General features: G+C 62.6%; 1 protein-coding gene across 1 annotated transcript; it reads right to left on the bottom strand.

The window, feature by feature from the left end:
• Nucleotides 1–2,662: 2,662 nt before the first annotated feature.
• LOC119696231 (splicing factor, arginine/serine-rich 19-like) lies at nucleotides 2,663–17,171 on the bottom strand (the record flags this gene model as incomplete). The annotated part of the gene is given in 10 exon segments (XM_038125948.1): nucleotides 2,663–2,946; nucleotides 4,263–4,345; nucleotides 4,958–6,812; nucleotides 6,814–8,051; nucleotides 10,221–10,393; nucleotides 11,094–11,149; nucleotides 11,943–12,025; nucleotides 12,457–12,502; nucleotides 15,375–15,514; nucleotides 17,030–17,171. Coding segments are annotated over 9 exon segments (3,944 nt in total), but the record flags the coding sequence as incomplete, so codon positions are not given.
• Nucleotides 17,172–17,493: the final 322 nt, after the last annotated feature.

Below are 17,493 nucleotides of genomic sequence, written 5' to 3'. Positions count from 1 at the left end.
GTCACCACGAGGCCACCAAGGTCACCACCAGGTCACCACAGCGCCACCGCAGGGTCACCACGAGGTCACCAAGGTCACCATGATGTCACCAAGGTCACCACGAGGTCACCAAGGTCACCACCGTGTCACCACAGCGCCACCGCGTCACCACGAGGCCACCAAGGTCACCACAAGGTCACCACGGCGCCACCGCAGGGTCACCACGGTGTCACCACAATGTCACCATGAGATCACCACGAGGTCACCGCAGGGCCACCAAGGTCACCGCGGGGCCACCGCAGGGTCACCGCGGGGCCACCAAGGTCACCACCATGGCACCACAGCGGCACCAAGGTCACCACGGTGGCACCAAGGTCACCATGATGTCACCACAGCGGCACCCTGAGGTCACCATGAGGTCACCAAGGTCACCACGATGTCACCACCATGTCACCACAGCGGCACCGGGGTCACCACCGTGGCACCACAAGGTCACCACGATGTCACCACGGCAGCACCGGGGACACCACAGTGGCACCACAATGTCACCACGAGGGCACCACAGGTCACCACCACAATGTCACCACGTCACCATGAGGTCACCACGGTGGCACCAAGGTCACCACAGTGTCACCACGATGGCACCAGGGTCACCATGGTCACCACCATGTCACCATGAGGTCACCACCATGTCACCACAATGTCACCAAGGTCACCATGAGGTCACCATAATGTCACCACAATGGCACCATGAGGTCACCATGATGTCACCAAGGTCACCACCATGTCACCACAATGGCACCCTGAGGTCACCACGGTGGCACCACAGGTCACCACCACAATGTCACCACGGCGGCACCAAGGTCACCACAAGGTCACCACCATGTCACCACAATGTCACCATGAGGTCACCGCGATGTCACCATGAGGTCACCACAGTGGCACCAAGGTCATCGCAATGTCACCCCCATGTCACCACGGCGGCACCACAGTGTCACCACGACGTCACTACAGTGTCACCACGGTGTCACCACAATGTCACCATGAGGTCACCGTCACCATGGTGGCACCAAGGTCACCACAATGTCACCGCAATGTCACCGCAATGTCACCACAACGTCACCATGAGGTCACCACGGTGTCACCATGGTGGCACCCGGGTCATCACGAGGGCACCACAATGTCACCACAGGTCACCAGAATGTCACCACAATGGCACCATGAGGGCACCAAGGTCACCACGAGGTCATCGAGGTCACCACGAGGTCACAACAGCACTGAGGTCACCACAATGTCCCCAGTGTCCCCAAGCCCCCCATCCCCCAATGTCCCCGTACATTGTCGCTGTCCCCTCTGCCCTCGCTGTCCCCCCAGTGTCCCCATGTCCCCAATGTCCCCTCGTACCTTGTCGCCATCCCCTCAGTGTCCCCAAGTCCCCATGTCCCCGTACCTTGTCGCTGTCCCCTTGGCCCTTGCTGTCCCCCCAGTGTCCCCAATGTCCCCCGGTGTCCCCGTACCTTGTCGCTGTCCCCTCGGCCCTCGCCGTCCCTCCTGTCCCCAATGTCCCCAGTGTCCCCATGTCCCTGTACCTTGTCGCTGTCCCCTCGGCCCTCGCTGTCCCTCCTGTCCCCAATGTCCCCAGTGTCCCCATGTCCCCAACGTCCCCGTACCTTGTCGCTGTCCCCTCTCCCCCCAGTGTCCCCATGTCCCCGTACCTTGTCGCTGTCCCCTCGGCCCTCGCTGTCCCCCCTGTCCCCAATGTCCCCAGTGTCCCCAATGTCCCCATGTCCCCATACCTTGTCGCTGTCCCCAATGCCCCAATCCCCCCAGTGTCCCCAGTGTCCCCTCTCCCCCCAGTGTCCCCATGTCCCCGTACCTTGTCGCTGTCCCCTCGGCCCTCGTTGTCCCCAATGTCCCCTCTCCCCCCAGTGTCCCGGTGTCCCCGTACCTTGTCGCTGTCCCCTCGGCCCTCGCTGTCCCTCCTGTCCCCAGTGTCCCCAGTGTCCCCATGTCCCCATGTCCCCTTGTACCTTGTCGCTGTCCCCTCTCCCCCCAGTGTCCCCAATGTCCCCAGTGTCCCCAATGCCCCCATGTCCCCATGTCCCCGTACCTTGTCGCTGTCCCCTCGGCCCTCGCTGTCCCTCCTGTCCCTCCTGTCCCCAGTGTCCCCAGTGTCCCCATGTCCCCATGTCCCCTTGTACCTTGTCGCTGTCCCCTCGGCCCTCGCCGTCCCTCCTGTCCCCAATGTCCCCAGTGTCCCCATGTCCCCGTACCTTGTCGCTGTCCCCTCTCCCCGCAGTGTCCCCATGTCCCCAGTGTCCCCATGTCCCCGTACCTTGTCGCCGTCCCCTCTCCCCCCAGTGTCCCCAGTGCCCCCATGTCCCCAGTGTCCCCATGTCCCCATACCTTGTCGCTGTCCCCTCGGCCCTCGCTGTCCCTCCTGTCCCCAATGTCCCCAGTGTCCCCATGTCCCCGTACCTTGTCGCTGTCCCCTCTCCCCGCAGTGTCCCCATGTCCCCAGTGTCCCCATGTCCCCGTACCTTGTCGCTGTCCCCTCTCCCCCCAATGTCCCCAGTGTCCCCAGTGTCCCCATGTCCCCATGTCCCCGTACCTTGTCGCTGTCCCCTCGGCCCTCGCCGTCCCTCCTGTCCCCAATGTCCCCAGTGTCCCCATGTCCCCGTACCTTGTCGCTGTCCCCCCAGTGTCCCCATGTCCCCATGTCCCCGTACCTTGTCGCTGTCCCCTCGGCCCTCGCCGTCCCTCCTGTCCCCTCCGTAGGTGGCTCCTCCTGCCGCTGTCCCCGCGGCTGTCCCCAGGCCGGGCAGGGTGGGGGTGGGGGGCGCGGGGGGGCCGCCCCCGAGGGGCCCCAGGTACGGGGGGGGCGCCTGGGGGGGGGCCGGGGGGGGGCGGGGGGGGGCCTGGGGGGGGGCCCAGGGGGGGAGGGGCGGCCTTGCCGTGGCTCAGGATCTGCCGAGGAACCCGACGGCCGAAATTGGGGTGGGGGGGTCGTCACCCCCAATTTTGGGGGGTCCCCACCTCCATTTGGGTGTCCCCACCCCTTTTTTGGGGGTCCCTGTTCTTTTTGGGGGTCCCCACCCCTTTTTTTGGGGTCCCCACCCCCATTTCTGGGGTCCCCAACCCCTTTTTGGGATCCCCACCCCTTTTTTGGGGTCCCCACCCCCATTTCTGGGGTCCCCACCCCCATTTGGGTGTCCCCACACCTTTCTTGGGTGTCCCCACCCCCATTTTGGGGTCCCCAACCCCATTTGGGGGGTCCCCAACCCCATTTTTGGGGTCCCCACCCCGATTTCTGGAGTCCCCACCCCCATTTCTGGGGTCCCCACCCCCATTTGGGTGTCCCCACCCCTTTTTTGGGTGTCCCCACCCCCATTTTGGGTGTCCCCACCCCCATTTCTGGGGTCCCCACCCCCATTTGGGGGTCCCCACCCCCATTTTGGGGGTCCCTAACCCCATTTAGGGGCGTCCCTACCCCCATTTTGGGGGTCCCTGTTGTTTTTTGGGGCTCCCCATCCCCATTCTGAGAGTCCCCACCCCCTTTCTGGGGTCCCCACCCCCATTTTGGGGTCCCCACCCCCTTTCTGGGGTTCCCACCCCCTTTTTGGGTGTCCCTAACGCCATTTTGGGGTCCCCACCCCCTTTCTGGGGTTCCCACCCCCTTTTTGGGTGTCCCTACCCCCATTTTTGGGGTCCCCACCCATTTTTTGGGGTCCCCACCCCTTTTTTGGGGGTCCCTGTTCCTTTTTTGGGGGTCCCCACCCCCATTTTTGGGGTCCCCACCCCCATTTGGGGGGTCCCTGTTCTTCTTTGGGTGTCCCCAACCCCATTTGGGGGGTCCCCATCCCCATTTTGGGGTGTCCCCACCCCCATTTTGGGGTCCCCATGTCCCCTCCCCATGTCCCCCCGGTGTCCCCATGTCCCTCCCTGTGTCCCCCCCAGTGTCCCCATGTCCCCACAGTGTCCCCATGTCCCTCCCCATGTCCCTCCCCGTGTCCCCACAGTGTCCCCCCAGTGTCCCCGTGTCCCTCCCCGTGTCCCCCCCACTCTGGGTGTCCCCATGTCCCCCACAGTGTCCCCATGTCCCTCCCCGTGTCCCCCCGGTGTCCCTGCAGTGTCCCCAGTGTCCCCCCGGTGTCCCCTGGCCATGTCCCTCCCCATGTCCCCACAGTGTCCCTCCCCATGTCCCCATGTCCCCCCACTCTGGGTGTTCCCATGTCCCCCCAGTGTCCCCGTGGTGTCCCCGTGTCCCCCCGCGGTGTCCCCACCTGGTTGGTGGCCTGGATCAGCTCCTGCGCCTTGGCCCTGCTGGCCAGGTTGGCCTCCTCCATCTTGAACAGCAGCGCCGTCACTGCGGGGACACCCCCAGAGCCACTGTCACCCCCGGGGCACCCCGAAACCCCCGGGGACACCCCCAGAGCCACTGTCACCCCCGGGGCACCCCAAAACCCCCGGGGACACCCCCAGAGCCACTGTCACCCCCGGGGCACCCCGAAACCCCCGGGGACACCCCCAGAGCCACTGTCACCCCCGGGGCACCCCAAAACCCCCGGGGACACCCCAAAACCCCCAGGGACACCCTGAGAACGGCTGTCACCAGGGGACACCCCAAAAACCCCCGGGGGACACCCCCAAAGTGTCCCCAAACCCCCGGGGGACACCCTGAAAATGTCCCCAAACCCCCGGGGGACACCCCAAAACCCTGAGGGGACACCCCAAAATAGGCCTGTCACCCCCGGGGACACCCTGAAAATGTCCCCAAACCCCCGGGGGACCCCCCTAAACCATCGGGACACCCCAAAACCCCCCCCAAACCATCGGGACACCCCAAAACCGTCCCCAAACCCCGCGACCTACGTGCCAGCACAACCCCCCAAAAACCCGCAAAAAATGTTGGGACACCCCAAAACATCCCCCAAACCATCGGGACACCCCAAAACCGTCCCCAAACCCCGCGACCTACGTGCCAGCACGCCGCTGGTGGCGCAGTCCACGCCGCCCTGCAGGCTCCACGGCCCCGGCGCCGCCGCCGGCACCACCGGCACCGCCGCCGGCGCCCTGGCCGCCTCCTCCTTGGCCTCGCAGCGGCTGTCGGCCTCGGGGTCCCCTCCGGGGGGGTCCCCGGTGCCCGTCCCCTCCGTCCCCGCCGCCTGCGGGGGTCCCCCGGCGCCCTCCTCGGGCAGGAAGGACACGTCGGGGGTCTTGCAGCTGCTGTCCACCGTCTGCGAGTCCGGCGTCAGCTCGCGCTCGGCCGGCGCAGCCGCGGCCGCCGGGGCGGCTTTGGGGGGCGCGGCGGCCGCCGGGGACGGGGGGCTGGGAGGTTTGGGGGTTCCCCCGGGGGATTTCTCCGAGCCGGACCAGGCGGGTTCGGGTTTGGGGGGCAGGCGGAGAGGGGGGGACGCGGCGCTTTGGCTGCAGCTGTCGGCCTTGGATTTCTTCAAGGCGCCGCCACCGCCGCTCTTCACCTTGGTCTTCCTCTTCTTGCGCGCCTCGCCCTTGGCCTTGACCTTGACTTTCTTCACCCCTCCCTTGACCTTGGGGGGCTTCGCCTTGCGGGGTTTGGCGCCGGCGTCGCGGCCTTGCCCGCCGTCGCTTTTGGGGGCGCCTTTCTCCGCCTTCTCCTCGGCCTTGAGGAACGCCGCGCGGCTCTCGGCGTCGCGGGCGAACTTCACCCCGATCCCGGCGCCGCCGCCGTCCTTGCCGGGCGTGGTGGTGGAGCTGACGCCCTCCCGGATCAACACCGACACCTTGGATTGCAGCTTCACCTTCCTCGGCGCCGCCGCCGCCGCCGCTTTCGGCGCCGCCGTTTCCGCCCCGTCCTTGTGGCCGCCGCCCGTCTTCCCTTTGCGCCCGCTCTTCTCCCGCTGCTTCTCCTTGCTCTTGCCGGGCTCGGCGGCGCCGGGCTCGGCGTAATCCTTGAATTTCTTCTTGTACTTCTCCCTCCCCGCCGGCCTCTCCTCGGGGCGGCCGCGCTTCCTCTCCTTCTCCTTCTTGCCGGGCTCCGGCGCCGCCGGCCGCGCCTCGGTTTTGCGCGCCGGGAACTCGGCGTGCTCGCGGTCGGAGAAGCCCTCGAAGCTCAACCCTTCCGAGTCGTAGAGCACCTCCCGCTTGGGTTCGGGCGTGGCGGCGGCGCGCCGGTTGACCGTGATGGTCCTCTTGATGGCGAACAGGTCGGAGTCGTTGAGCTCCTGCACCGAGGGCGGCACCACGCGCCGCCGCGCCGCCTCGCCCTTCTCGGCGGCCTTGCCCTCGCCGTCGCGCCGGGAGCCGCGCCGCTCCCTGGAGCGGGAGCGCTGCTTCTTCTTCTTCTTCTCGCCGCGGTGCTTCTCCTTGTGCCGCGAGCGCCCGGAGCTGCCGGAACGCCGCCGGCGCCGCTTCTCCCTCGACCGCGAGCGCCTCGACCACGAGCGCCGGCGCGACCGCGACCGCGACCCGCGGCGCCGGTGCCGCTCCTTGGATTTCGGCGCCGGTTCCGGAGCTTTCTTGGCGCCGGCCCAGGCGCCGCCGGAGCCGCCGCGCTCTCGGGACCGTTTGGATTTCTTCCGCGACGCCGCCGAGGGCGACCGCGGCGAGGGCGGCGCGCGGAGCCGGCGCTGGCTGAGGATTTTCCGCCGCAGGTCGGAGCCGGCGCCGGCGCCGCTTTTCCAGCGCGGATCCGGTTGGGCCTCGGCGCCGAAATCGGCTTCTTCGTCCGAATCGGCGTGGAGCGACAGGAAGTCGTCGCCGCCCTCGGGGAGACGCGGCGCCCGCGGCTCCGGCGCGCGGCCGCGGGCGGTGCCGGAGCTGGCACCGGCGCTGGCGGCGCCGCGGAAGACGCGCAGCGGGCTGAAGCGCTCCTCCTCGGGCTGCACGATCTCGCCCTCCTCGATCTCCGAGTCCCCCGGCGTGCCCCACTCGCGGCGCCCGCGGTGCCGGGAGGGTTTGGGGGTCCCGGCGGCACCGCGGGCTTGGGGCGGCGGCGCCGGCGCCGGGATTTGGGGCGCTTTGGGGTTGCCGGGGGTCACCACCTCCAGGGAGAGCTTGCCGTCGAACTTGGCGTGCGCCTCGCTCTCGGCGCGGCCTTTGCCGCCCAGATCCACCACGAAGACGCGGCGCCGCGGCTCCGGGGGCGGCGGCGGCGGCGGCGGCGGGGCGGCGCGGCGAGGAGCCTTCCTCCCGCTCTTCCTCCTCCTCCTCCTCGTCTTCCTCCTCGTCCTCCTCCTCCTCGGGCAGCGTGGAGTCGGCGCCGGGAGGGTTCGGCGGCGTTTTCGGCGGTCCCGGCTCCGGATCCTTCTCGAAGTCCTGGCTCAGGCTGTTGTCGTCGTAGATGCCGGCCAAGGTCTCCGAGATGCGGCTGATGCTGTGCGAGACGTCCGGCAGCGCCGGCGCCTCTTCCTCCTCCTCCTCCTCCTCCTCCTCTTCCTCCTCCTCCTCCTCTTCCTCCTCTTCCTCTTCCTCCTCCTCCTCCTCCTCCTCCTCGGGGCTGGGGCTGCTGCGCGACGAGCTGGGGTTGGAGCCCGTGGGGTCGAAGGGGTCGTACTTCTGGTCCTGCCGGCCTTCGGCCTCTTTGCCCGGCGAGGAAGAGGAGGCGCCGCCGCCGCCGCCATAGCCGAATTCCGGGGGGGCCCCTGGGCCGCCCCCCAGCCCCGGGTTCTCCTCGTCGGTGGGGTGGAAAGGATCATAAATATCCAGGGAGGGCGAGCGGGGCCGGGCGGAGACGGGCGGGGGGCCCGAGGAAGAGGAGGCGGACGAGGAGGAAGAGCGGGAGGAGGAAGAGGAGGAAGAGGAGGAAGAGGAGGAATCGGCTTTCTCCGGCGGCGGGGCGCGGCCGGGCTCGTCCCGGCTGGCGGGAGGCGGCTGCGGGGGGCGCTGCTGCTGCTGTTGGGGTCCCCCGGGTCCCCCCGGAGCGGCCGCTCGGGGTCCCCGGGGGCGGCGGGGCCGGCCCGGGGTGGGGGGAGGGGCTCGGCGGGTCCGGTGGGGGAGGGGAGGGGCCGGGGGGGTGCCGGCGGGGGGGCCCGGGGGGGACGGGGGACCCCCGGGGACGCGCCAGCGACGCGAGGAGGTGCCCGGGAGGTGACCTGGGGGGAGAGGACTGAGGTAAGGCCGGGGAGATGCCCTCAAAAAATTAATATTTCCCAAAAATTCCCCATTTCCAGCCTAAATCCTATAAAGATCCCACCAAAATATCCCATTTCCAGCCTAAATCCCTGATTTCCACCCTAAATCCTATCAAGATCCGACCAAAATTCCCCATTTCCACCCTAAATTCCCCATTTCCACCCCTAAATCCTACAAGATCTCCCAAAAATTTCCCATTTCCAGCCTAAATCCTATCAAGATTTCCCAAAAATCCCCTATTTCCACCCTAAATTCCCCATTTCCAGCCAAAATTCCCCTTTTCCAGCCTAAATCCTATAAAGATTTCCCAAAATTTCCCCATTTCCAGCCTAAATTCCCCATTTCCAGCCTAAATTCCCCATTTCCACCCTAAATCCTATAAAGATCCTCTCAAAATTCCCCATTTCCAGCCAAAATTCCCCATTCCCAGCCTAAATCCTATAAAGATCCTCTCAAAATTCCCTAATTCCAGCCTAAATCCCTGATTTCCACCCCTAAATCCCCCATTTCCAGCCTAAATTCGCCATTTCCACTCTAAAACCTACAAAGATTTCCCAAAAATTCCCCATTTCCACCCTAAATCCTATAAAGATCCCACCAAAATATCCCATTTCCACCCTAAATTCCCCATTTCCACCCCTAAATCCTACAAAGATTTCCCAAAAATTCCCCATTTCCACCCTAAATCCTATAAAGATCCCACCAAAATATCCCATTTCCACCCCTAAATCCTACAAAGATTTCCCAAAATTTCCCCATTTCCAACCAAAATTCCCCATTTCCACCCTAAATCCCCTCAAACCTCCCCAAAATCTCCCCAAACCCTCTGAAATCCCAACCAAAATCCACCCAAATCCCCCCAAACACCCCCAAAACCCCCTCAAATCCCCCCCAAAACCCCCCAAATCCTTCCCAACTCCCCCCAAAATCTCCTCAAATCCACCCAAAATCCTTCCCAAAGCCCCCCAAAACCGACCCAAACCCCCCAAAATCCTTCCCAAAGCCCCCCAAAACCCACCCAAACCCCCCAAAACCCCCCAAAATCTCCTCGAATCCCCGCAAAATCCCCCCAAGCCCCCCTCAAACCCCTTCAAACCTTCCCGAAACCCCCCAAAACCTCCTCGAATCCCCCCAAAATCCCCTCAAATTCCCCCCAACCCCCCCAAAATCCCCCAAGCCCCCCAAAATCCCTCCAAAATCCCCCCAAAATCCCCCAAAACCTCCTCGGATCCCCCCAAAATCCCCCAAGCCCCCCTCAAACCCTCCTGAAATCCCCCAAAACCTCCTCGAATCCCCCCAAAATCCTTCCCGAATCCCCCCAAAACCTACCCAAACCCCCCAAAATCCTTCCCAAACCCCCCAAAATCCTCCCTAAAGCCCCCCAAAACCCAGCCAAGCCCCCCTCAAATTCCCCCCAAACCCTCCCAAAGGCCCCCAAAACCTCCTCAAATCCCCCCAAAATCCCCTCAAATTCCCCCCAAACCCTCCCAAAATCCCCCAAGCCCCCCAAAATCCGCCCAAAACCCGCTCAAACCCCCCAAAATCCTTCCCAAAGCCCCCCGAAAACCCCCAAAATTCCCTCAAATTCCCCCCAAACACCCCCAAAACCCACCCAATCCCCCCAAAATCCCCCCAAAATCCTTCCCAAAGCCCCCAAAACCCACCCAAAACCTCCTTGAATCCCCCCAAAACCTACCCAAATCTCCCCAAAATCCCCCAAGCCCCCCAAAATCCTCCCTAAAGCCCCCCAAAACCCACCCAAATCTCCCCAAAATCCCTCAAGCCCCCCTCAAACCCCCCCAAACCCTCCTGAAATCCCCCCAAAACCTCCTCAAATCCCCCCAAAATCCTCCCCAAAGCCCCCCAAAACCTACCCAAACCCCCCAAAATCCTTCCCAAAGCCCCCCAAATCCTTCCCAAACTCCCCAAAATCCTTCCCAAAGCCCCCCAAATGCTTCCCAAACCCCCCCAAAATACCTCAAGCCCCCCTCAAACCCCCCCAAACCCTCCTGAAATCCCCCAAAACCTCCTCGAATCCCCCCAAAACCTCCTCGAATCCCCCCAAAATCCTCCCCAAAGCCCCCCAAATCCCACCCAAACCCCCCAAAATCCCCCCAAAATCCCCCCACCTCCTTTGGGGGCCCTCCAGGGCCGTTCCCGGCGCAGGAGCCCCGAGGCGGCCGCCAGCCCCCCCAGATCCGCCAGGCGAACCTCGGCCACCAGCTCCAGCTCCTCGTCCTCGGGGTTCCCCTCCCCGCTGCGGGGACACGGCCACGGCGGTGAACCCCAAAACGAGGGAGCCCTGCACCCCAAAAAGGGAGCCCTGGACCCCAAAAAGGGAGCCCTGGACCACAAAAAGGGAGCCCTGAACCCCAAAAAGGGATCCGAGGTCCTGGGAATGTCCTGAACCCCAAAACGAGGGAGCCCTGCACCCCAAAAAGGGAGCCCTGAACCCCAAAAAGGGATCCGAGGTCCTGGGAATCTCCTGAACCCCAAAACAAGGGAGCCCTGGACCCCAAAAAAAGGGAGCCCTGAACCCCAAAAGGGAGCCCTGGACCCCAAAAATGGAGCCCTGGACCACAAAAAGGGAGCCCTGGACCCCAAAAAAAGGGAGCCCTGAACCCCAAAAAAAGGGACCCGAGGTCCTGGGAATCTCCTGAACCCCAAAAAGGGAGCCCTGAACCCCAAAAAGGGAGCCCTGAACCCCAAAGAGGAGCCCTGAACCCCAATTTTTGGGATCCACCCACTTTTTGGGGTCCGCCCCAATTTTTGGGGTCCCCCCCAGTTTTTAGAACCCCACCATTTTTGGGTTCCCCCCACATTCTGAGGGTCCCCCCAATTTTTGGGGTCCCCCCCAATTCTTGGACCTCCCATTTTTGGGGTCCCCCCACATTTTGGGGTCCCCCCCAATTTTTGGACCTCCCTTTTTTGGGGTCCCCTCAGTTTTTGGGAACCCCCCCCAGTGTTTGGGGTCCCCCCCCGTTTTTGGGGTCCCCCCTCACCTGCTGAGCTCCAGCTGCTCCAGGGCCCCCCCCGGGCCCCCCGCGGGCTCCCAAACCTGGGGGGAGAAACCCCGGGGGGTCAGCACGGACTGGGGGAACTGGGATGGACTGGGAGGGACTGGGAGGGACTGGGAGGGACTGGGATGGACTGGGAGGGACTGGGAAATGAACTGGGATATATTGGGATAGACTGGGACGGACTGGGATGGACTGGGAGGGACTGGAAGGGACTGGGATGGACTGGGATGGACTGGGATGGACTGGGAGGGACTGGGAGGGACTGGGACGGACTGGGAGGGACTGGAAGGGACTGGGATGGACTGGGAGGGAACTGGGATGGAACTGGGAGGGACTGGGAGGGACTGGGATGGACTGGGAGGGAACTGGGAGGGACTGGGAGGGAACTGGGAAGTAAACTGGGATATACACGGAGTGAACTGGGAGGGACTGGGACGGACTGGGACGGACTGGGAGGGACTGGGAGGGACTGGGAAATGAACTGGGATATATTGGGATAGACTGGGACGGACTGGGAGGGACTGGGATATACTTGGGGGGACTGGGAGGGAACTGGGATGGACTGGGAAATGACCTAGGATATACTGAGAGGGACTGGGATGGACTGGGAGGGACTGGGATGGAACTGGGATTGAACTGGGAGGGAACTGGGAGGGACTGGGATAGACTGGGATGGACTGGGATGGACTGGGATGGACTGGGATGGACTGGGATATACTGGGCTGCACTGGGACTAACTGGGCTGCACTGGGATGGACTGGGAAGGGCACTGGGATATACTGGGATATACTGGGCTATACTGGGACAAACTGGGCTGCGCTGGTCACTCACCGGGCCGCCCTCGGGCCGGGGTCCCCAACACCAGCGCTGCCGGGGGGGCTTGCGGGGGGGCTCTGGGGACACACAGGGGACACCTGAGACACAGGGGACACCCCCAGGTGACATTGGGGACACCCCCAGGTGACACCAGGTGACACCATCCCTCCCCTCAGGTGACACCATCCCTCCCCTCAGGTGACACTGGGGACACCCCCAGGTGACACCAGGTGACACCATCCCTCCCCTCAGGTGACATCAGGACCCCTCAGGTGACACCAGGACCCCCCAGGTGACAGCAGGACCCCCCCAGGTGACATCGGGGACCCCCCTGGTGACACCGGGACCCCCCCCAGGTGACATCAAGTGACACCATCCCTCCCCTCAGGTGACATCAGGACCCCCCAGGTGACACTGGGCCCCCCCAGGTGACACTGGGGCCCCCCCAGGTGACACCAAAACCCCCCCAGGTGACACCGGGCCCCCCCAGGTGACAGCAGGTGACAGCAGGTGACAGGGGTGAGCTCACCTTGTCCCCAGGTGAAGCCGCTGCTCACCAGGCGCTGCAGGGCCTTCTGCGGGGGAGGGGAACCCCAAACCGCTCAGGGGGGTCCCCAAAATACCCCAAAACACCCAAAATACCCCAAAACACCCAAAATACCCCAAAATATCCCAAAATACCCCAAAACCAACCCAAAATACCCCAAAAATACGCCCAAAACACCCAAAATACCCCAAAACCAACCCAAAATACCCCGAAAACACCCAAAATACCCCAAAATATCCCAAAATACCCCGAAAACACCCAAAATACCCCAAAACACCCAAAATACCCCGAAAACACCCAAAATACCCCAAAACCAACCCAAAATACCCCAAAAATACGCCCAAAACACCCAAAATAACCCAAAATACCCAAAACCACCCCAAAATACCCTGAAAATACCCAAAATACCCCAAAACCCCAAAATCACCCCAAAAATACCCCCAATATACCCCAAAATACCCAAAACCACCCCAAAATCATCCCAAAAATACCCCAAAAAATACCCAAACCCCAAAAAACCACCCCAAAAATACCCAAAAAATACCCCAAAATACCCAAAACCATCCCGAAAATATCCCCCAAAATACCCCCAAAAATACCCAAAAAAGACCCCAAAAAGACCCAAAACCCCAAAAACCACCCCAAAAATACCCCAAATATACCCCAAACCATCCCAAAAATACCCCAAAAACCACCCCAAAACCACCCCAAAATACCCCAAAGCCCCCCAAAACCCCTCAAGGGGGTCCCAGAACCCCCAAAATCACCCCAAAACCACCTGAACCCCCCCCAAAAACCCCCTCCAGGAGCTCCAAGTCCCCCCAAAACCACCCCAAATTACCCCAAAGCACCCCAAAACCACCCCAAACCCCCTCAGGGGACTCCCAGCCCCCCGAAATCATCCCAAAACCACCCCAAACCCACCCAAAAACCCCTCAGGGGGGGTCCTAGCCCCCCCAAAACCACCCAAAATGACCCCAAAAATACCCCAAAACCACCCAAAATCACCCCAAAGCCCCCCCAAAACCCCCCAGGGATCTCCCAACCCCCCCAATCTCCCCCCAAATCACCCCAAAAATAGCCCAAAAAACACCCCAAAACCACCCCAAATTACCCCAAAGCCCCCCAAAACCACCCCAAACCCCCTCGGGGGGGGGTCCCAGCCTCCCCAAAACCACCCCAAAACCACCCCAAAGCCCCCCAAACCCCCCCTAAAACCCCCCAGGGACGGTCCCAGCCCCCCCAGTCTCCCCCCAAATCACCCCAAATTACCCCAAAACCCCCCAAAAAACCCCTCAGGTGGGGTCCCAACCCCAAAACCCCCCCAAAAAATACCCCAAAACCACCCAACTCCCCCTAAAACCCCCCACGGGGGTTCCCAGCCCCCCCAAACCACCCCAAAACCACCCCAAACCCCCTGAGGGTGGTCCCAGCCCCCCTAAAACCACCCCAACACCCCCCAAAAATACCCCCAAACCCCCAAAACCACCCCAAACCCCCTTAGGGGACTCCCAGTCCCCCCAAAACCACCCCAAAGCCCCTCCAAAACCCCCATGGATCTCCCAACCCCCCCAATCTCCCCCCAAATCACCCCAAAAATACCCCAAAAACCCCCCAAAACCACCCCAAACCCCCTGAGGGGAGTCCCAGCCCCCCCAAAACCACCCCAAAACCCCCCAAAACCACCCCAACTCCCCCTAAAACCCCCCAGGGGGATTTCCAGCCCCCCCAATCTCCCCCAAACCACCCGAAACCCCCCCAAAAACCCCCTCCAGGAGCTCCAAGTCCCCCCAAAACCACCCCAAATTACCCCAAAGCCCCCAAAAATCCCCCCAAACACCCCTCAGGTGACTCCCAGCCCCCCGAAATCATCCCAAAACCACCCAAAACCACCCCAAACCCACCCAAAAACCCCCCAGGGGGATTCCCAGTCCCCCCAGTCTCCCCCCAAACCACCCCAAATTACCCCAAACCCACCCCAAAACCCCTGAGGGGGGTCCCAGCCCCCTCAAAACCACCCCAAAACCCCCCCAAAATACCCCAAAACCACCCCAAAGCCACCCAAAAACCCCTCATGGGGGGGTCCCAGCCTCGCCAAAACCACCCTAAAACCCACCCCAAAAATACCCCAAAGCCCCCCAAAACCACCCCAAACCCCCTCAGGGGACTCCCAGTCCCCCCAAAACCACCCCAAATTACCCCAAAGACCCCCAAAACCACCCCAGCCCCCCCAGGGGGGGTCCCAGCCCCCCCAAAATCATCCCCAAACCCCCCAAAACCACCCCAAACCCACCCAAAAACCCCTCAAGGGGGGCTGCAGCTCCCCCAATCTCCCCCCAAACCACCCCAAAACCACCCGAAACCCCCCCAAAAACCCCCTCCAGGAGCTCCAAGTCCCCCCAAAACCACCCCAAAACCACCCCAAACCCCCTGAGGGTGGTCCCAGCCCCCCCAATCTCCCCTCAAATCACCCCCAAAGTACCCCAAAAACCCCCCAAAACCACCCAAAATCACCCCAAAGTCCCCCAAAACCACCCCAAACCCCCTGAGGGTGGTCCCAGCCCCCCCAATCTTCCCCCAAACCACCCCAAACCCCCCCCAAAAACCCCCTCCAGGAGCGCCAAGTCCCCCCAAAACCACCCCAAACCACCCCAAAGCCACCCCAAAAACCCCCTCCAGGAGCTCCAAGTCCCCCCAAAACCACCCCAAATTACCCCAAAACCACCCCAAAACCACCCCAAACCCCCTGAGGGGAGTCCCAGCCCCCCCAAACCCACCCCAAACCGCCTGAGGGGGGTCCCAGCCCCCCCAATCTCCCCCCAAAGCCCCCCAAAACCACCCCAAACCACCCCAAATTACCCCAGAGCCCCCCAAACCCACCCCAGCGCCCCCAGTCTCACCAGCAGCCCCTGGCTGGGCCGCAGGGACCCCTCAGGCTCCGGGGGGGCTCCCCCGGGCCCCCCCCCGTCCTCGCCCGGCCCCGCCGGGTCCTCCCCCCCCCGGGGGGGCTTCTCCTCCTCCTCCATGGGACGGCGACGGCCTGGGGGGGGGCAAAAGGGGGGGTTGGGGGCTCCCCAAATTGGGGGTGGTCCCTCGGTCCAAATCCCCTCAACTGGGGGGATTCTCCTCTTCTTTATTTCCACACAAAATTCTCTTTTTTCGCTCTGGAATCGTCAATTTCTGCCCCAAAATCCTCAATTTCTCCCCCAAAATCCTCATTTCCTGCCCCAAAATCCCAAATTCCCATCCCAAATTCCTCAATTTCTCCCCAAAATCCTCAATTCCCATCCCAAAATCCTCACCTTTACCCCCAAAGTTCTCAATTTCTCCCCACAATTTTAATTTCTCCCCACAATCCTCAATTCTCGCCCCAAAATCATCAATTCCTGTCCCAACATTCTCAATTCTCGCCCCAAAATTCTCAATTCCTGCCCCAAAATCCTCAATTTCACCCCAAAATTCTCAATTCTCGCCCCAAAATCATCAATTCCTGTCCCAAATTCTCAATTTCCATCCTAAAATCTTCACTTTTACCCCCAAAATCCTCAATTTCTGCCCCAAAATCCTCACTTTTACCCCCAAAATTCTCAATTTCTGCCCCAAAATCCTCCAATTCCCCCCAAAATCCCAATCCTAAAATTCTCCTCCCTGTCCTAAAAGCCCCCAAACATCCCAAATTCCACCTCAGTCCCCATTTTTACCCCAAAATTCTCAATTTCTCCCTCAAAATCCTCAATTTCTCCCCAAAATCCTCAATTCCCGCCCCCAAACCCCCCTTTCCCACCCCAAATTCCTCCCCTCACCCCAAATCTCCTCCTCTGACCCCAAATCCCTGCGTTCCTCCCCCAAACCCCATCTCCGGATCCCAAATCCGCCTTTTTTTAGCACAAACCCTTTCCCGGTACCCAAAATCCTCCGTTTCTCACCCAAATCCCTCCCCGCACCCCAAATCCTCCTTTTCTTACCCCAAATCCTCCTTTTCTTCCCCCAAATCCCTCCCAAAACCCACAAACCCCTCCCAGAACCCCAAATCTTCCTTTTCTTACCCCAAATCCCCACCCCGCACCCCAAATCATCCTTTTCTTCCCCCAAATCCCTCCCAGAACCCCAAATCCTCCTTTCTCTTCCCCCAAATCCCTCCCCGCACCCCAAATCCTCCTTTCTCTTCCCCCAAATCCCTCCCCGCACCCCAAATCCTCCTTTTCTTCCCCCAAACCCCTCATCCCACCCCAAACCCCCTCCCCGCACCCCAAATCCCCCGCTGCCACCCCAAATCCCCCCTTTCCGGCCCCCGACCCCCAATCCCCACCCCAAATCCCCCCCGATCCTCCCCAAACCCCCTCAGCTCTCCCCTCCCCTCACGCCCCCTCCCGCCCCCCGAACCCCCCCCAAACCCCGCCGTTCCCGCCCCAAACCACCGCGAACCCCCCTTTCTCCCCTCTCCCCACCCCGAACTCCTCCTCACGACCCCCGTCCCCATTCCGGACCCCCTCAGGACCCCCCAAAACCGCCCCCGATCCCCCCGACCCCCGCCCGGGCCCCGCCGCCATTTTACCGCGGCTCCTCCGCTCCCTCCGCTGGGGGGCGGCGCCGCGCGGGGCACGACGGGTAGCGCCGCCTACCGGGTGGGAGGACCCGCGCCGCGCGCCGTTGCCAGGCGACGCCGCCAGCGTGGCCACGCCCCCTTACGCGGACCACGCCCTCACGGTGAGCCACGCCCAATCACAACCGCCCCTCCCTCCGCTGGGCCACGCCCTCGCGTCGACCGCGCCCCCTGACGCTCCTTATTGGGAAGCGGCGCTCGCGTACGGGGGCGGGGTTTGCATATATTAAAGAGAGGCCGCGCGCCCTGAAGCGGGGGCGGGTTTGGGGGCTGCGGGAGGGGATTTTGGGGGTCCCGAGAGGATTTTGGGGGTCCCGAGAGGATTTTGGGGGTCTCCGGTGCGTTTTGGTGGGGTCCTTGGTGTGTTTAGGAAGTCCCGAAGGGATTTTGGGAGTCCTGGGTGCGTTTTAGGGGCT

Source organism: Motacilla alba, unplaced genomic scaffold (genome assembly GCF_015832195.1).
Source record: "Motacilla alba alba isolate MOTALB_02 unplaced genomic scaffold, Motacilla_alba_V1.0_pri HiC_scaffold_262, whole genome shotgun sequence".
NCBI classification, from domain to species: Eukaryota; Metazoa; Chordata; class Aves; order Passeriformes; family Motacillidae; genus Motacilla; species Motacilla alba.
Note: the sequence above shows the minus strand (reverse complement) of the source record. Positions and strands in the feature narration are given on the sequence as shown.